General features: G+C 43.4%; 1 protein-coding gene across 1 annotated transcript in view; it reads left to right on the top strand.

Annotated features, from left to right (window-relative positions):
- Rcl1 (RNA terminal phosphate cyclase like 1) overlaps positions 1–17,468 on the top strand; it is a 61,071-nt gene extending 43,603 nt beyond the window's left edge. The window contains exons 7-9 of the mRNA XM_008841661.3: positions 3,262–3,418; positions 7,758–7,861; positions 16,764–17,468. Coding sequence (XP_008839883.1) covers positions 3,262–3,418; positions 7,758–7,861; positions 16,764–16,914 — 412 coding nt within the window. The 3' untranslated portion in view covers positions 16,915–17,468. The remainder of the gene's footprint in view (positions 1–3,261; positions 3,419–7,757; positions 7,862–16,763) is intronic.
- The last annotated feature ends 226 nt before the right edge of the window (positions 17,469–17,694 follow it).

Raw genomic sequence — 17,694 nt, 5'->3', positions numbered from 1 at the left:
GCCTCTGTGGATTTGCCTTGTTTTTGCCTAACCATTTCAGTGGGAATATTTGTATGGTTCTTTTCTAATTAAAAAAAAATTATTTTTATTTTATGTATATGAATGTTAGGCCTGCATGTATGTAAGTGCACCCATGTCCTGCAGTGCCCTTGGAGAACAGGAAAGGGTGTTGGATCCCCTGGAACTATACAGACTGTTGTTAGCTGCCATGTGGGTGCCGGGAATCGAACCCAGGTCCTCTGCAAGAACAGCCAGTGCTCTTAACCACTGAGCCATCTCTCCAGCCCCCCCTTCCTTTTTTTTCAGTTTTCACATCATTATGTTTTGAATCTGTTTTCAGATTGTATCTTTCTAAAACAAAAATAACAGATTCTGGGGTTGTTTCTTGGATTAAGAAGTCACTTTTTTCCTAAGTGGCAAGACAGCTGATCCTTCTCACAGCTGTTTTACATGAGACCTCTTTTAACTTGAAGGAAAGAGTAAAGGTAGGGGAAGGGGTCCCCAGTTCACTGTAAGAGTTTGACCTTCTCAGCCCCCAAATGGGAAGTGAAGATATCAGCACACTAAAAGTACTAGTGTCAAAGGGCTGGAAAGAATGTGTGTGCTGGCTCAACCCTCTGGGGGTAAACAGATCATTGATTCCAGACCTTTGATTTATTACTCACACATCAGAACATTCCTCATTTGCACATCGAGGGTGATAATGTTGTGTCCTGCAGTGATTGTGAACATTAAATTAAAAGAGTGTATATGTAAGCCGTTAATGCAGTGCAGTGCACACAGGTGCTACAGAAATGGTACCCGCTAATGTTGGCCTTCCCTTTTTGCCTCCCATCCTAGCTGCATGTCTGAAATTAATGTGTCAGCTTTTTGCTGGAAGAGATTGCATAGGGCTTGGGGAGGGCAGGTAGCAGCAGAAGCAGGTTTAACTGTCCCAGAATAATCCTTCCCTGATCCCTTGCTTTACCCAAGAGTGGGCAGGAAAGAAGCCAAGCAGGCCTGGAGGCCATGTGTAGCTTTCTCTATACCACTGACTCTGCTCACCTGGCACATGATCCATTACCTGCTTGCTAATGGCAGTAGCAGCGTTACTCACAGACCAAGATGTGGACATGATGTATATTAGTGTGATCATCAATTCCAAGCTCTATTAAAAAATTACATATAACACCAACATGAGACTAAAATTTGTGTTTAGTTCTCTAAATCTCAGTTTTTAGGTAACAAATGGTTATGTAATTATAAAGTCATTACTAGATAGTTTCCTCATCTGGTTCAATGATGTATACATGAGTTAGAGTTGTTGAAGTGTACTGGTCATGGCCTAGAACCCTGGGAGCCAGTGGCCTAGTGGCTTGTTTTAGGGCTTTGATCAGTATGCACATTGGTCCAGTATGTCCATTTTGACTTGCACAGTCATTACTTAAATAATCTAATCCTATCTAGTCCTTTACTGGTTGGAAAGTTCTGGAGGCCACTCTTTGTATGACCGATGCAGATCCTCAGTGAGGTCATCTGATGGGCTTGTTGACATGAAATAGGTTTGAAAATGCACACGTCTCACACGAGGGGACAGATTGGATTAGTGTACAAAGAATGTCATGTGTGTTTTGTTTTCTCTAAAGTTATCTAATGTAAAGTGAACAGGTTGATCAAATAAGTTGAATATAATGACAGATATACACCTCAAGAAATTCAGATGTACAGCAAAGTGGTTACAGTGGCAATGGGTGCCAAGCTTCCTCTCGCCCCTCATTTCTTTCTGTAAGCTGCTACCTCTATTGCTAAGCTGGACAACCCAATCTCTTCTTGTGACTTGAGGCATCTTGGGGTTGCACTAGAAATTTCTAGGCACTTCTGATGGTGAGTGTTAGATTGTTAAGCATGATTCTGAGTGCTCTGGAACCTTTGCCTTGGCACACGTTACCAACCCTTGACTAAATTGAATTGTTTTGACAAAGTTAAGAACTGGCCGCTAGTAGTCTTCCATCTAATGAGTCTATTTCGTGCCTGTAAAACATCTTTAGCCACACTTGGTGGTGCAGATCTGTAATCCCACCACTCCCAACACTCATTGGGAGCTGGGGCAACTAGAGTATATGTTCAAGGCCAGCCTGGGCTACATAGTGAGATCCTGTCTCTAAACATGAAAATGAAATAAAGCATATATAGTTTGTGAACGACATTAAATGGTGTAAAGGAGGCAGGTTTGTGTTGCAATTTCGTGTGGATGGTGCTGTTGGGAAAGCTGCCATGCTTTTCTCAATGATGTGTTTACACTGGGCAAAGTACATTTTAGGCTTTGAATCTTGTAGATTTGTGGAGAGGTGCTTCTTTTTATTTATGAACTGATTTTCTTTGCTGGTTGATTGTAACTGGGTTCTGTGAGGGCAGGAACTCATGTGTCACCCAGGGTACTCCCAGTCCCCAGCCTGTGGAAGCCTCCTGCAGGGCCTTGCTTGTTGGATCCATGAGTGAGTCAGTTGTGGTCCTGGTCTAGAAGGCTGTTAAGTTCTGGCTGTGGCTGGTAGAAACATGAAGAACGCAGTGCCAGCTTATTGATTGTAGGAAGTGAATTCTGAGTTTAGCGTTGTCTCGGGACAGAAGCTCAAAGGTATTCCTCATTTGGCTTTCTAGCTTGTGTCATTTTTTGTTAGAGAAATATCTGGTACTCTTGAAGACTTGTAGTTGGGTGGTCTCCAGGGTCACAATACCTTCTGAATTGGCTATGATGGAGGGTCGAACAGGTACTGTGGAGAATTTCCATAGACTTTGGAGTCTGTAAGTCCTGTTTTTGAAACCTGGTCACTTTCTAGCTGCGTGGGCATGGTTCAGGCGGCTTTTCAATGTATCTTAATTTGTAAAATGAGAGCAATAGCTCCTATACTGGATTGTAGTAACATGCTATTTGTAAACCTTAGCTCAGTAACTGGCAGAGGTACATGCTGAATACCTACCTACCTAGTAGCCTTGCTAACATTGTCATATACTATTGATTGTTACGAACATTCTTACAGAGTCTTTGCAGGGAGCAGTGAGGGAGCGAGCTAAGGGCATGGAGGGCTACCAGGAAAAGCCATGCACACTGGCATTTTGCTTCTATTGTGCCTTGTATGTCTCATTCAACAATATGTGTTTCTCCATTAATAAAGATTACTGTAGCCAGACAGAAGCCTTAGGCCACCGGAAACATGTCAATATCTTCTGTGTATGCTGCTCTGTGTGCCTTTACGTGCTCACTGTCTACCCTTGAATTGCCAGGTCTCCAGGCTTTGGGCTGTCGCTAGTTGCAGAGACCACCAATGGCACCTACCTGAGTGCTGAATTGGCCTCCAACCCCCAGGGTCAGGGAGCAGCAGTGCTCCCAGAGGACCTCGGCAGGAACTGTGCCAGACTGCTGCTGGAAGAAATTTACAGGGTAGGTCCTCTTCTCCCTCTGGGTGTGGGGAAACGGACAATGAAGAAAAAGCAGTTTGATGGCTTTTATTCCTTTCCAAGGGCTTAAACCAAAGTGCTAACTTTGACCTGTTTATCAAGTAGTTTAGAGTTAACTAGTTTATTGAGTTAGTTGAATTAGTCAGCAAAGATCTAGCTCTGCTGGGACATAGTAAGTTTTAATGGGGACAGCATCAAGAAATGGAACAGTCAGAAAGGAGAGTGAAGGTTAAAAATAACAGAGCAGAAGGAGGTAAGGTAAGATGGTGGCTGGCATGTGGCCCTGACCAAATGGGGCACTATTACTTAGCTCCCTGAGTTGCTGCCATGGGGGAGTGGGGACTTGCCTTCAGATTTTGAAGGTAGATATCTGGATTTGCATCTGACAGTTGATTAAGATATAAATTAATGTCAACAGGCTAGATTTTACAGACTGTTGTAGAGTATTGAAGACTGTCAGAGCATGGTGGGGCTCTGGAGAGAGTGAGAACCAAGACAATGTTAAAGACAGACTTCAGCCAGCCATCTTCCTTCTGCAGCTCTGTTGGGAGTTGCAACCCAGATTAGCTACTTTAGCTGCCTTCTCCATGGCCACAGGCTAAGTTGATGGCAAGCATGTAAATGAGCTTCCCCATCCCCGGTAGCTGAGGTGACAGAGTAAGGAGGTTGTGAGTGCAGGAAGAATGCTGGCAGAAGGAAACACATGTGCCAAGGCTCACACACTTGTTAGAGGACACTCACAAATCTGGCTCTAAGATTTTAGCTAGTCTGCATTGTTTTGTTTTGTTTTTTTCTCTTGAATCAGCATCCCAAGGCTTATCCTACACATGCAGAGGCCAGGATAGGCTTTGCAGGATGGTTATTGCTCTCTATGCTGGGTTCCACATTTTTGAACTGAGCGGAGCAGGGACTGCACTCTCTGTGTCTCGCTGTTGGTGACTGTGGCATTTATAAATTGTTTTCTCCATTTGAGAAGCTAGAGACTTCATCTTCACATTTGCCCATGTATGCCTCTGGTTCTTGGGCATCTCTGTGGTCTCCGGGGAAGTTGTGTCCTGTTGAAATTAGCAGAAGTCCTGTCTGAGCCCTGTGAAATAAAGTCAGTTAAGGAGGTGCACTGGTGATTTTTTTTTTTTTGAATCCTCCTTTTAGCTGCCGGTTCAGTTTACTAGTTGCTATGGTAGAGAGCAAGTTATGGATACACTTCCCAAATCCATCACACACAATTGAAGACTGCTTAGAATTGTACTTTGCTCTGATTCAAGTCAGCAGGCCCTGAAACCAGCTGAGTGGCAAATTGTCATCGCTCTCAGGTGGGATGAAGGAGAATGAACTGTTTCAGAATTAAACAAAACCTGCTGGCCCTAAATAGCTTTGTTTAATGTCCTATCTAGTTGGAGAAGGGAGACAAAGCACTTCCAGCACATCCAGGGAGTATGGTGGGACCTCTGCTCGGCATGCAGCTGGGAGATAGTGGAGGAGGGAGTGACTCCTCCTCAGTCCACATCCCGTCATGCCTCTTGTGCAATCCAAGTCTGGTGCAGTTATTTGAACTGAATCAGTTCATTTTTGATGATACATTTAATGTTTTTAAAAGATGCATGGCAATTGGATGTTTGTGGGTAAATGATGAAGCCTGCACTTAATCAGTTACCCAATTCACAAAGTTTTCCATGGGTACATTGTGAGGGGGGAAGAATGTATGCCATAACTGTGCCTCTAAGGTCCTTGTTGACTTTGTGCAGGTTTCCTTTTCCTGACCTTGAGGCCTGGTAACTTGGGGGCTGGCTTTGTGACTTTGGAGGTAGGGGGGGCCCTTCTGTCCTTTCTGGTAGACTTTGGGAGAACTGAAAACATCATGTTACGGAGCAGTTCAGTGGGAAACTGTGGGCACAGCTGGAGTTTGGCTTTCATATTCCCATAAATAGACTCTGAGCCCCAGGATGAAAGCGTGGTCCACCAGTTATAAGAGGAAAAGCACGTATCCCGGATTAGTTTATTGAAATCTTTACTCTAATTGAGATCTTTAAAAAACGATTTTATTGTTCCTTAACCAAATTTGCTGTTTTAGTCATTCAGAAAACTTCCTTTGTGCATCTCTGGTGTTCAAACTGCAAGAGGATGAAAATACTTCTTTTTTAAAAAATATTATTTTATGTGTATGAGTGTATTGCCTGCATGTATGTGAGTGCACCCGTGTTGTGCAGTGCCACAGAGGTCAGAAGAGGGCTTCTGATTCCCCTGCAGCTGGAGTTAAGGATGGTTCGGAGCCGCCATGTGGGTGCTGGGAATTGAACCCGGGTCCTCTGCAAGAGCAGTCAGTGCTCTTAACCGCTGAGCCATCTCTCCAGCCCCATACTACTTGTCTTTTAACTAATTCTCTGTAGATCTGTGATGTGACATGATTTCAGTGAGGGACAAAACCCTCCCTTTAGAAGGTGCTTCATTTTTATCAAAACTGAAAGTCTGACGCAGTTCCTCTTGCCCTCAGGTTGTCTTGCCCTCTTGGTTCTGTCCTCTCAGCTCTTCCCTCCACTGCCCTGCCTTCTTTCCGCCTCACCTCATGGGAGCTACTCTGTCCTCAGGGCGAGGTCCTTTCCAAACCCTTGCATCCTCCTTTTCATTCTGCATCTCCCCCAGAATTGGACTCGATCTCTGCGTGCCTGGAGCAGAGCCCTTCACTGGCTTCTTACCCTCCCAGGATACAGTCCAAACTTCTGAGCCAGTAAGGAAAGCCCTACTTCAGTTACCCACTTGGCTCCTATTATCTTGAGGTGGTGTGTGCCTCTTCAGAGCCTGGCAACATCCATATTAGCTGTGGGCCTGTTCTTCCTTTTTCTCAAAAGACTGTCTATCCCTCCAGGCCAGTTTAAGTGCCTGCTCCCCAAAGCCTCCCTTCTGTTGTTGGGGAAGTTACATCCTACTAACCCATGCCATGACATCTTGTAGCCTCCTACCATCTCCTCCATTGCATCCTGTACATAGATGATGGCATGTTTATTGCATTAAAATATTGCTTCAGTACCTAATGAAAATCAGCTGGGAATGGTGCAGTAGCAGCTTAGTGATAGGAAGCAGAGACCAGAAAGAAGTTTAATTTTAGACACTCTTAGGAAAATGAACAAGATCTGTAAAACAGAATTAGTTTTGTTGGTCAGATTTCCTGTTTTGTAGGGAAAAGAAACTTTGTTCTAAATTTTGCTGAGTTAAAATGAAGATTGTTCACTGTTATTACTTTAGGTAATTTAGAGGGAACAATACTTTTCACAAAGGCCAGGAGTAGAATAGCCCTCTCTTTCTTCCCTTTCCCTGTCAGGGCTACTCAGTTGAGGGTAACAACCAGAGAATGGCTGTGTTCAGCTGAAAATTGACTTTTTTGTGTATCCTGCTAGCATTCAAAAAAGAGCTGTATCCATAAGCAGCCCTGGCTACTGTTGTATTTGGACAGCAATGTACCATGGTTATAAACTGGATTTCTTAGATCTTTGCAAGACAGACACACCATGCCATCCTGCTCGTACTTTGTAAAGAGTAAGTTTAAATTGTTAGTTATCTTAGAAAGAATCATCAAAAGCAGAGGCCCTTTTTAAGACATGAATTTAAACCCAGTGATCTATAACAGCAAATCAGCTGGCATGGTTAAGGAAGTGAAGCAACCAACCGAAACTGCCTCAGGGAGAAAGTGTTTGAGGAAAATTCTGTTCTGTCTGTGCTTGGAAGAAAAAGGAGGGAAAACTGGGGTAGAGATAATACATCAGTAATAAGGATGAGGGTTCTGCCTGTGACAGTTTCCAGTCAAGACCCACAGGAAGGAGGTAAAGAGAAATTAAGAGCACTGCAAGCAGTTTCAGAGTGTGTTGGAATAAGTGTAGTAAGACCCTTTAAAGATAAAGGCCTTTTCATGTGTGATTGACTGTGCTCTGTGGCAGATTAAATAAATGTCATCTACTTAACCCTCGAGATTAACTGTACCTCTCTAGAACCTAACTTTTTTACTCAATAAAATGATGCGCCGTTATCCCAACCACAAAGGGAGGGCTTCATCATTCTCCACTAGATTTATGCCTAGACATTTGAATGTCTGAATATTTTCTTTTAAGCTTTTGCTTTTGTTGGCTCTTAGTTTAACTTCAGGTTAGTTGATAAAGATTTTTCTCATACGTATGATCCATGTTCCATTTTATTGCTTGAACTTTGTAGTCTACTGTTCTGTGGGTTCTGGTATTCTGAGTGTTTCTGGGTTCCCCCATGCTCTCACTTGCATTGGTTTCCCGTTTTCTGGTTTGTACTATGACTAATCATTAAAGTGTTTGTGTTTACAGGGTGGATGTGTGGACTCAACCAACCAAAGTCTAGCTCTGCTGCTCATGACCCTTGGACAGCAGGATGTTTCCAAAGTCCTGCTGGGACCACTCTCCCCATACACGTAAGCTGTTTTCTTTCAACCTCATTCTGTTTAGTTTTCTAGTACACAGTGATAAATATGTGCTGTGCATAGTCTGTGACTACTGCGACACACCTGCTTGTATTGGTCTTTAAGTAGGTAGCGGTTGCCACTGTTAATCTGGTATTTATTTTTACACACATAGGTTTTCGCCTCCTTTCCATCATGGCTATTCTCGTCTCATCTAAGCTGCATCGTATATACTGGGCAGTTCTTGTGTCTCTATTTTAGATGTTTCTATTCTGGAACTAAACCTCTGGTTTATATAGCTTGAGCTTAAAAAATCTCATTTACTGTGGGTTATTTGTCCAAGATGGTAGCTATTAGTTGGCTGAAACAGATGAAGAAAGGAAAATTCATAGGAATATTACTAGACCAGTTGGAAAGTTGTAGAGGTGTTCCTGGGCACTTAATATTAGCAGAGATTGACTGCTGATGGAGAAGAGCAAGGATTCTCCAAAAAGAGTAACTGGTCAGAAGAGCTGGATTACCAAGAGCACGCCAAAGAAGCATTTCCCATCAGAAGTAAAAGAGCATGCTCAAACCAGCCTGTGCAGGGGTGTGTGTGTGTGTGTGTGTGTGTGTGTGTGTGTGTTTACATGTGCTTATATACTTAAAGATGGCTGTAGGGCCACCTGTGGGTGGTAAGTTGGGAGGGAAGAAGTACTCAGATAGATACATGAGACTGAACTGTCCTTTTTCGGTTATCATGGTACCGATGCTGTATATCTGAAAGGTACAGTACTGTGATAACTGAAGAATGGTGGTGCCATCACATTGAGAGAGGGGCCAAGAATGCCAGGGCAGTGAGTGCAGCTATGAGCCCTGGCTTTGCTGCTGTGGGAACCAGGAACTTGGAGGGGATTCTTTTGGAGGTTTTATTTTAATTTTTAAAGTTGGCAGTGGGAGATTTTTTTGGAATGAAAGACAATACATTCTGTTGACAGCAGGGGAAGACTGATAAGCAGGACCCTAGTGAGTAACACTATCTTCTGATAATGTGTGTAAAGTATTTCACTGGTCAGGAGTTGAGTAATCCTGAGGGCTAACATCAGCATTGCTTAAGCAGACCAGCGCTGGAGCCTTCAGAGAGGGGTGGGTGGAAGCATGGTATCCTAAGTGCAGAGATTCACCTTTCATCAGCCTGCTGGCAGTGACCAGTGGCTGTGTGAGCACCTTAGCCCACCAATGCTTCTATTTCCAGCTTCTGCTCCAGGGCAGCAGAGGCCTCAGGCTCCCACTGCAACAGCCACTGTCTCAATGTGTGTGGTCCAGGGCCTGGGTTTTCTGAACATTGTATGAACGTGTAATATATGTTTTTGTGTTTTGTTTTAATTGCTTTTGGAGAATTTTTCCATTTGGCTCCCAGCCTTGTATATTCTTTTAGAGTCTGCAGCCTTGCTGGAGATGACCAAGATGTGACTGAGTATTTTTAAAGGTTTCTCTGCCCTCCCCAGTGTGCCCTTAACCAAATATTAATTTTAGGTTTCTTGTCTTCTTCCAGAAATCTGAAATTACTGCAGCTCCTGGGAAAATGGTAGTCTGACCTGAAAGGAACTTTAAGAGAATGGGGCAGATTTAAAAGATTATGGCCAGGAGCTCAGATGCATACCCCTTCCCCCAGGGCTTTATGCAGAGAGCTTCTCACAGGGTGGGGAAAGGGCACCTTCCCACCCCCAGCCCTTTTCTGTATCTGTGTTTGGGACCCTTTTTGCCCTTAGTCATTGTAGAAGGCTTCAGCATCTCAGAAAGATGAAGGATGAAGGCAGGATCTTAAGAGCATAATTGACATCTTCTGAGTCTAGTTGAGGATAAAATAGGACAGACAACATAGAATCATCATGGTATATGTGGGGGTGGGGGCAACTATTCCAGTTAGATTCACAGACCTTTGGGGACCACAAAAGTATCACATTTATTTTCTCGTGCAGTTAAAGTCATGGAAATGTGTTTTATAGAACCTCACATTTCTAAAGAAAAGCAGAAACAAGATTCTCCTTGGTATGAAAAAAGTAAATGTATTTCTTCTGGCAGTTTGCACGTGTTTGGTTCATATAAATAGCTTTTAAATGTTTGGTTACAGAGCACCAGGGTGAAGGTTTTCTTTCAATGCTGCTTTCAAGCCCTTTCTGGAAAGTACGAGTCACTCTGTCCCTCTCCGTCCCCCATTGCCACAGAGGTTGCTGATGGTGGTTTTCTGTACTGTTTGAGAAAGTACATCTATATGTGTGAAATTTTTGAGAGAGGCCAGACAGATTGTTTTGTTTTTTTTTTTTCCGAAGAATAGTGGTATGAAGAGGACCTATTTCTTTTAAATTTGCTAAATATTTTTAGTTTATAGTTGGTAACTGTGTTTCTGCCCAGTGCCCCCAAATTTAATTTTGTAGTTTAGGGAGAAATTATACTTGATTTAAAAGTTGAATAAATAACAGCAGGAGAAATACATATCATCAAACATCTTAATTAACATGCTCAAATCATGACAGGAGATCAAGACTACCAGATTTCCATTTTCTGTCTGTGTACAGGCCTTGGAGTCCAACCTATATGGACTTCAGTTCTGTCTCCACCACTGAGCCATCGGGGGAGGCTGATGCTGTGTTGAGTGTCTCTGATCCTTTGTCCCCTGTGTCTATAAGGTGAATGATCCCGAAGTCATGCACTGTGGAGATGCACCGAAGCTTGGGTCAGGTCAGGTCAGGTGCTCAGTGCTCATGGCAGCATGTCTGAGGAACTCAGATCCTTCCTGGACAACCCTCTTACCCCAACCCTGTCCATTCTCCTATCATGTCACTTTGAGCATCAGGAGGAGGTAAACTTATACAGGGTTATTTCAGGCCTGATGTCACTTGTGCAGTGGCTGCTGAACTGTTTTTAAATCTGCATCTGTTACTTTTTAAATTTATGACTGGTTTTTAGTCACATTGCCAAACAAACCATACATGCCTATTTACTATTCCCAAGAATTGCATAAGGTAATATTTATTTACTAGACATGGTGTGAGCCAGACATTGTTTTTGTTGGATTTTTGTTGATTGGTTTTAGGTACTGGAGATCAAACCCAGGGCCTTATGTGATTTAGTCAAGCAAGTTCTCTATCACAGAGCTATTAACTTCAGCCCAGAGGTAATTAACTCCTTTAATTCATGTAGTTTTCCGCATACCCCTATGTGGGTAAAAAAGCAGGCACTGTTGTGTGTCCCATCTTATAGGTGGTGGGATAGAAACACAGAAAGGTCATGTCACTTGCCAAGGTCACGCCCAAAGCAAGCAGGCAGTTTCATTGGAGCTGCTCCTTCCCTTACCACTGCTAGAATATGGAAGAACCGAGTCTGCCCATTGTTCCTGGCCCCTCAGCATGCTTCCTGATTTGGGATACCTCGCTACAACTTTCAAGGGTCCTCATTTTCAACTTCTACCAAATGATCCCTTCCTACCTTCTGTTGAAAATTTTAATGTAGTTCATGATATCTTTTATTTTCCTAATAACTTTAATAATTACTTCTTTCCATTAGTTATGGAAACACTAGGGAGCAAGAGCCCCTATTCTTTAACTCAGCTGATGAGAACTTCTTGGCCCACTCAATCCAAAGTACGCATGAGAAGGTCACCTGATTATTGTTTTTGTTGCTTTCTAGGAGCTTGCCCAGTGTCCCCTACTTATATTTAAGTAGTGTCAAAGCACTATAGAGCTAAGGACCCGCCCACCATGTTCCAACAGTGAAGTCAGCCTGGTTCTGTTTCCTAGTGCCGCTAACCAAATTTCATTGCTTCGTTCTTGGAGAAGAGTTTAAATATTATTATTGGCCGCAGATGCACCCCTGATCTTAAAAGCTACCATGTAATAACTACAGAGATGTTAAGCAGATCTTTTCCTACCCCTAGATCTTGTCCCTCAACCCCCAGAGCAACTCCTTATACCCAAGGTATTGGTAACCCCAACCCTGGCGCATATCCAAGTGGTACAGAATCCTGCAGGATTTTCTGTGATGTGTGTCATCAAAGCAGGCTGACCCATTACAGGTCCTTACCTGTTGACAGTGGCAGTGGGAACAACCCACCTTTGGAAAGATACACAGGGAAAACGATCTCTGTGTTCCAGAATTCTCTGAAACCTGCTTGTCAGATGGCTTTCATAGAAAAGTTTTGTTTAATTTCTTTTTAAATCTTTAAAAATTTTGACAGTGAATCACTATGTCCTGAAAAAATATTATGTCATTGCAGATACAGTTGCCAAGTTGGGAATTAAAATCCTTTACCCAGGAGTCTCATAGACCCCTAGTTGTTCCAATGGCTCATATGAAAATCTGCCCATTGCATTGCGCTCGCAGTCTTCTGTTGCAGGGCAGAGTTGCTCTCAGTGTGCCCTAGGCCTCCTTGCTGGCTGTGTGACAGTGTGGGTCTGCAGTGTCTGCTGAGGGCATACAGGAAAGGAAATAGCCCTGTGGCTAACAATTCCAAAAGCTACGGAGTCCCCAAAGCTGCACATACATAGGCCTGTATATCCTTCTCGCCCTTCTCCAAGACACTAAGTGAGCTGAGGCCCCGAGAAGTGTTGTGAGCTGGGGAGAGCATCTGCCTTTTTGAGTACAGTTGAATGATTCAGTGAAATTGCTGGGTGAGGCCCATGAGAGGAGCGTGCCTCAGGCCTGTGTTAGAACACAGCAGCAGCCAGAGAGAACAAGCTGTCTTCTCCTTAGAATGCAGATGAGTGGGGAGATCCTGGCGCTTTCTGTGCCACTGCCAGCTGGAAGCTTGGCTCACAGATGTGGCGTGTTTATCTAGGAGCTTCATGTGTGTGTTTTCTTTTTTTTCCCTAGGCCAAATTGAGGGAGGTGGTGGGATGGATGGAGAAGTTGGGCGTGGGAGAAAAGAAAATTTCACTTGGTTAGTACCAAAAGCCAGCAGGAGAACTGACTTCCCTTTTTACCAAAGATGTTGAAGTCCTTTCTCTGTTACCTCTAATGCCTAAATTCTGTTTGGTTCCTCATTGAGGCCCTTTGATAGTATCTAGCAGATACAGAGTTCCATGTACACAGATGCTTATGTAATTTACCCAGGGGGCAAGCACAGTTGTGGAGACAACTCTATAAGCACTTTATTAAGCGCAATAAGCCCGGAATGCCATGGCAGCCCTGAAGGGAGGGGGAAACCCATGGGTGTTACTGGTACTGAAGACTGCATGAAGAGTTGACAAGGGGGCTTCTATTTTGAAGATGAAGTCATAACGTTCCTAGGTGGGAGAGGAAGCAAAGAAGTAGATCTTCCTTGAACATGTGCACTCACCTGAGCTCTGTTCGCAGGTAGTATAGTGATTCCTTTCTCATGACATACTGGTCATCTCAGAGAGAAAGGGTGAGTTGTCCAGGCTGTCTTTAGGCTCTCGATATCTCTTCTCTCCTTTGACTGAATCAGACACATAGGAGGCACGTTCACTGCAGTAGTAACTTTATACCTAGTTTCGTGTATATACAGACTAGAGGTGGGAACCATGATCAGTACATTTTAAAAAACTCATGTATTTATTTTAAACAGCTTTCTTGAAATACAGTTTACATGGCCATACAGTTTACTCATTCACAGTATATATTTAGTACTTTTTAGTATATTCATAGAGTTGTATAACCACAACCACAATCTAATTTTAGAACACTTTATTGCCCCGTGTTGGGGGCCTCTGTTATGTAAAGTAGAAGTCTCTTTATATCCGGATAGCTCACGAGCTCGGAACCATGTGCTGGGACTCCTTTCATAGCAGAGTGCCTAGCATGGCAGAAACCCACTTCCATATGCAAATAGAATGTATCTATCAGCCAAAGCTTTTACCACTACCCCCATGGTATAAATATCCCAGTCGTCTCTCAATGATAGAGAGCTGGATCACTAGGAGCTGAACATTTAATAAAGCTGTAACACGGACTAAGTAGAGTCTCACGTCTTACTACTGATACAGCCTCTCCGGAGGCAGCATTCCTCCATCACCGACTCACGGATCCAGCTTCAGCCGCCTGTACTTTCCCACGTGTTCTAGCGGCCGGTGGAACTCGCATATTGAGGAAAGTACACGGGTGAAATCAGGGCGGAGACACGGCTGGACAACGCTCCAGCAGCAGAGGCACCTTCAGCACCAAAGTGGCGTCGGACCGTGCCTGCCGCCGCTCCCAGGAGACGCGGAGCCGGGGCATGGCGGGAGGGCCTGCACGACCAGAGAAGCAGACGCCTGTGGCCAGGACCTGCGCGACTCTCCAGGTGTGCCCGCGCACACCACGCTGGAGCGCCCATTGCGCGCTATAGCCCCGGAAAGAAACCCTGTGCCCATTTGTGGTTGCTCCCCATTCCTCCCGCTCTCGCAGCCCCAGGCAGCCACCACTCTGCTCACTGCCTTGGTAATAGATTTCCTATTGTGACCATTTCGTAGATGTTGAGTCATATAATAGATGGTCCTTTGTGACCAGCTTCTTTCACTTAGCATGCTGTTTTCAAACTATGTTGTAGCACATGTCAGGGCTTTAGAGACCTGAGCAGCGTCCCACCGAATGGGTATGACACATTTATCCTCTCATCAGCGAATGGACTTTTGGGTTGTTTCTACTTTCTGTTCTCTTTTTGAGACAAGGTCTCACTAGGTAGGTTTGGCTGGCCTGGAACTCGGTACATAGACCAGACTGGCCTCAAACTCACAGATAACCTCCTGCATCTGCTTCCCAAGTGTTGGGATTAAAGGCATCTGCTACCATGGCTGGCAGTTTTTACTTTTTGACTGCTGTGAATAATGTTGTTAGGAACATTTGTGTAGAAGCTTTTGTGGGGGTGTATGTTTTTATTTCTCTTGGGCATTTATCTAGGAGTGAAATTACTCTGTTTTATCTTAGCTCCTTGTTTAGCATTTTGAGGAACTGATTGTTTTCAGTAGTAGCTGTACCACTTTACATCCTAGCAGTGTGAGATGCATCTAATTTTGCTGCCTCCTCACCACACTTGTTATTACTTGGCTTTTTTCATACGACCATCCAGTTGAGTATGAAATAGCTTCTTGCAGTGGTTTTGATTTTCATTTCCCTAGCAACAAGTGATGCTGAGCATCTTGTGTGCTTATTGGTTACTTGTTCTTCATCTTTGAGGGGCTGTCTTTATATGGTTTTTTTCTTTTACTGCTATAGTTTTGGTGTTATATTTAAGAAGCTGTTCATCAGCCAAATGAGGATTCACTCCTGTTGTCTTATACAGCTTTTATAATTTCAACTCTGGAGGCATGGGGCATGGGAGAAGAGAGGGTACCTTTGCATGTTCCCTGTGATTCTGGATTTTTCCACATGGGTTCTTCTTCCAGTCCTATGGAACCCATGTGCTTAGTGCACACTCTAGGGGAACCCTCAGATTAGTCTGGATCATGCTTGAGCTTGCTAGGGCCAGTGTTTGAAGCCTGTGTGGCTGCACTGCAGCCCACTGAAAGAATTGCTGTTTCCAGGGAGCTCTTGGGGTGAATGCCATTCTTTCTGTTACAGGAAATTGTAAGAAACAGCCCCATGATTTATTATTATTATTTTTTTTGCCATGTTTTTTGTGAGCTTTTCCCTGGCATCATTTAGTGTTGTCTCCAACCTACTAGTTGTGCACAAATACTGTCAAACCCATAGCTCATCCCCTCTGTGTTAGGCAGACACTCTTCCACTAAGCCGTATCCCCAGCCTCTCTTCCCTTTCTTTTCTTTGTTAATTTATTTAAATTTTCAACTTTTGTTTTTTAAAGAATACTGAGCTTATTTGTCATGTTTCTGTCACACATTGAAGTTTTCATGGGGAAGCATTCTTTTTTTTTTCTTTTGTCTTTTTGAGACAGGGTCTCCCTATAGCCTCAGCTGGCCTGGAATTCACTATGTAGACCGGGCTGGCCTTATCCCTAACAATAATATTGCCTGCTATAGTAGACATTCAGTAAATATTTGTTGAGTAAGTGGAAGGCAATTGCTGGGGAATGGAGGAACTTATCAGGGTCAGAAATGGCTACTCTGCCTCTTTTTTACCCCATGATGCTGTGAATCATCATGGAGGTAAATGTTTCTCTCTTTTAGTAGTCCACTGAAAATTGTCTCATGTTTCTGTTCTCTTAACAAGTGTACTAACCTCTAGCCTTTGTTTCAGCTGAATTTACCTCGCTGTATTGTGTGTATCTCTCTCTCTGCAAGCTGCCTGATTCCCTTTGGAAAACTGGCAGGTTATAAATAAATACTATTTATTTTGACTGGAAACTTAAAATTTTCAGTTGTCTTGGCCTCAGAAATGAAAATCTTGGGATTTAAGTGGGTAATGGGGAGAGATTTAAAAAAAAATTTTTTTTATTGAATTTCTGTGTATTTCATACAGAACATCTCAATCTTAATCATCTTTGTAACCCTTCTCACTGCTGCCCTCCCACAGACACCCCCCTCCCCCCCAGAATTCATACATTCTGTCATTTGTGTTAAGGCCACTTGTGTTAAGTCAGTGTCCTCAGACATTCCTCAGTGCAAGTTCATCTACTGAGGTCTAAGCATAGAGATTAAGAGTCTGCAGAATGCTGGTCCTTGGACAAGACTCCTATATTAAACTTCACCCACCCAGGACTCAGGGACCATTGTGGAAAAGGGGGTGTAAAGGTTGTAAGAGCCAAGGAGGAGGTGCATGACCATGTGGAAATAAAGTCCTACAAGCTCCTGGGACCTTGCTCATATGAACCTACAGCATGGTGTCAGCATGCACAAGACCCATGCAAACTCAAGCAGACAAAACCCAGCATAGAACTAGGGAAATGGTCAGCAGACCCCAGTCTTATCTGAAGAAATATTGACAACTGATTACTGCTGAGATTTATTTTTTTTAAGAAATTCTTTTTATTTTCTTTTAGGATAGAATTTTTGCGACATTTGAAGAGCTTTTTCCAGATTATGTTTAAAATAGAAACCAAGCCATGTGTTGAAGAACTCAAGGGTGGAGATAAAGTACTGATGACCTGCGTTGGCATTGGCTTCTCCAACCTCAGCAAGACCCTCAAGTGATGTTATCACAAGATGAGATTGTCTATAATGAAGTAGAAGCTGTCAAGGACCAAAGGGACCAAGTCCACATGTGTTCACCCAGGATAGGATCACTCCTTAATATTAAGAACTTTCTTAATTTTCCACTAAAAATATCAATATGCAAATAAAAGATGTCTCCACCATGTGGCTCCAGCTGTTTCTCCAGTGGTAGTAACATTCCTCAAAGGTCCAGGCATGTGTTCCCTGGCTCACCTAGAGAAAAAGCCCTCAGGACTTGGTTGAGCTACTGAAACAGTATCCCAGCAGCACTTTCTGCATCCTCAGACTGGTCTCAGAGATGAATGTGACAGTGTCTATGGAAGCCCTTTATGCATCATGTTGTGTGGATGTCAGAGGCTAAGGATCTTAGACTGTTCCTTATCTTATGAATGGGTTGTTGTCATGGACACATACTGCTGTTCATCTCGTTAATTGTATTTGAGGAACTGGTGGTTGGGGTGAGGAGGGCAGTTTAGATACTTTCTGTATTCTAGGTATGTCATAAATTTTCTTTGATAAAAATTCTTATAATAGCACAGTGGTATAAATTATTCTCTCCATGTGGAAAAAAATTAAAAAGGGTATTTGTTCCTTTGTTTATAATGTAAAAACATTAGATCTCCTGAATTTATTTATTTATTTATTTTTTGGTCTTTTTGAGACAGGGTCTCCCTGTAGCCCCAGCTGTCCTGGCTCACTATGTAGACCAGGCTGGCCTTGAACTCACAGAGATCCGCCTGCCTCTGCCTCCAGAGTGCT

This window comes from Nannospalax galili, unplaced genomic scaffold (assembly GCF_000622305.1).
Source record: "Nannospalax galili isolate Female #2095 unplaced genomic scaffold, S.galili_v1.0 scaffold241, whole genome shotgun sequence".
In the NCBI taxonomy this organism is placed as follows: domain Eukaryota; kingdom Metazoa; phylum Chordata; class Mammalia; order Rodentia; family Spalacidae; genus Nannospalax; species Nannospalax galili.
Note: the sequence above shows the minus strand (reverse complement) of the source record. Positions and strands in the feature narration are given on the sequence as shown.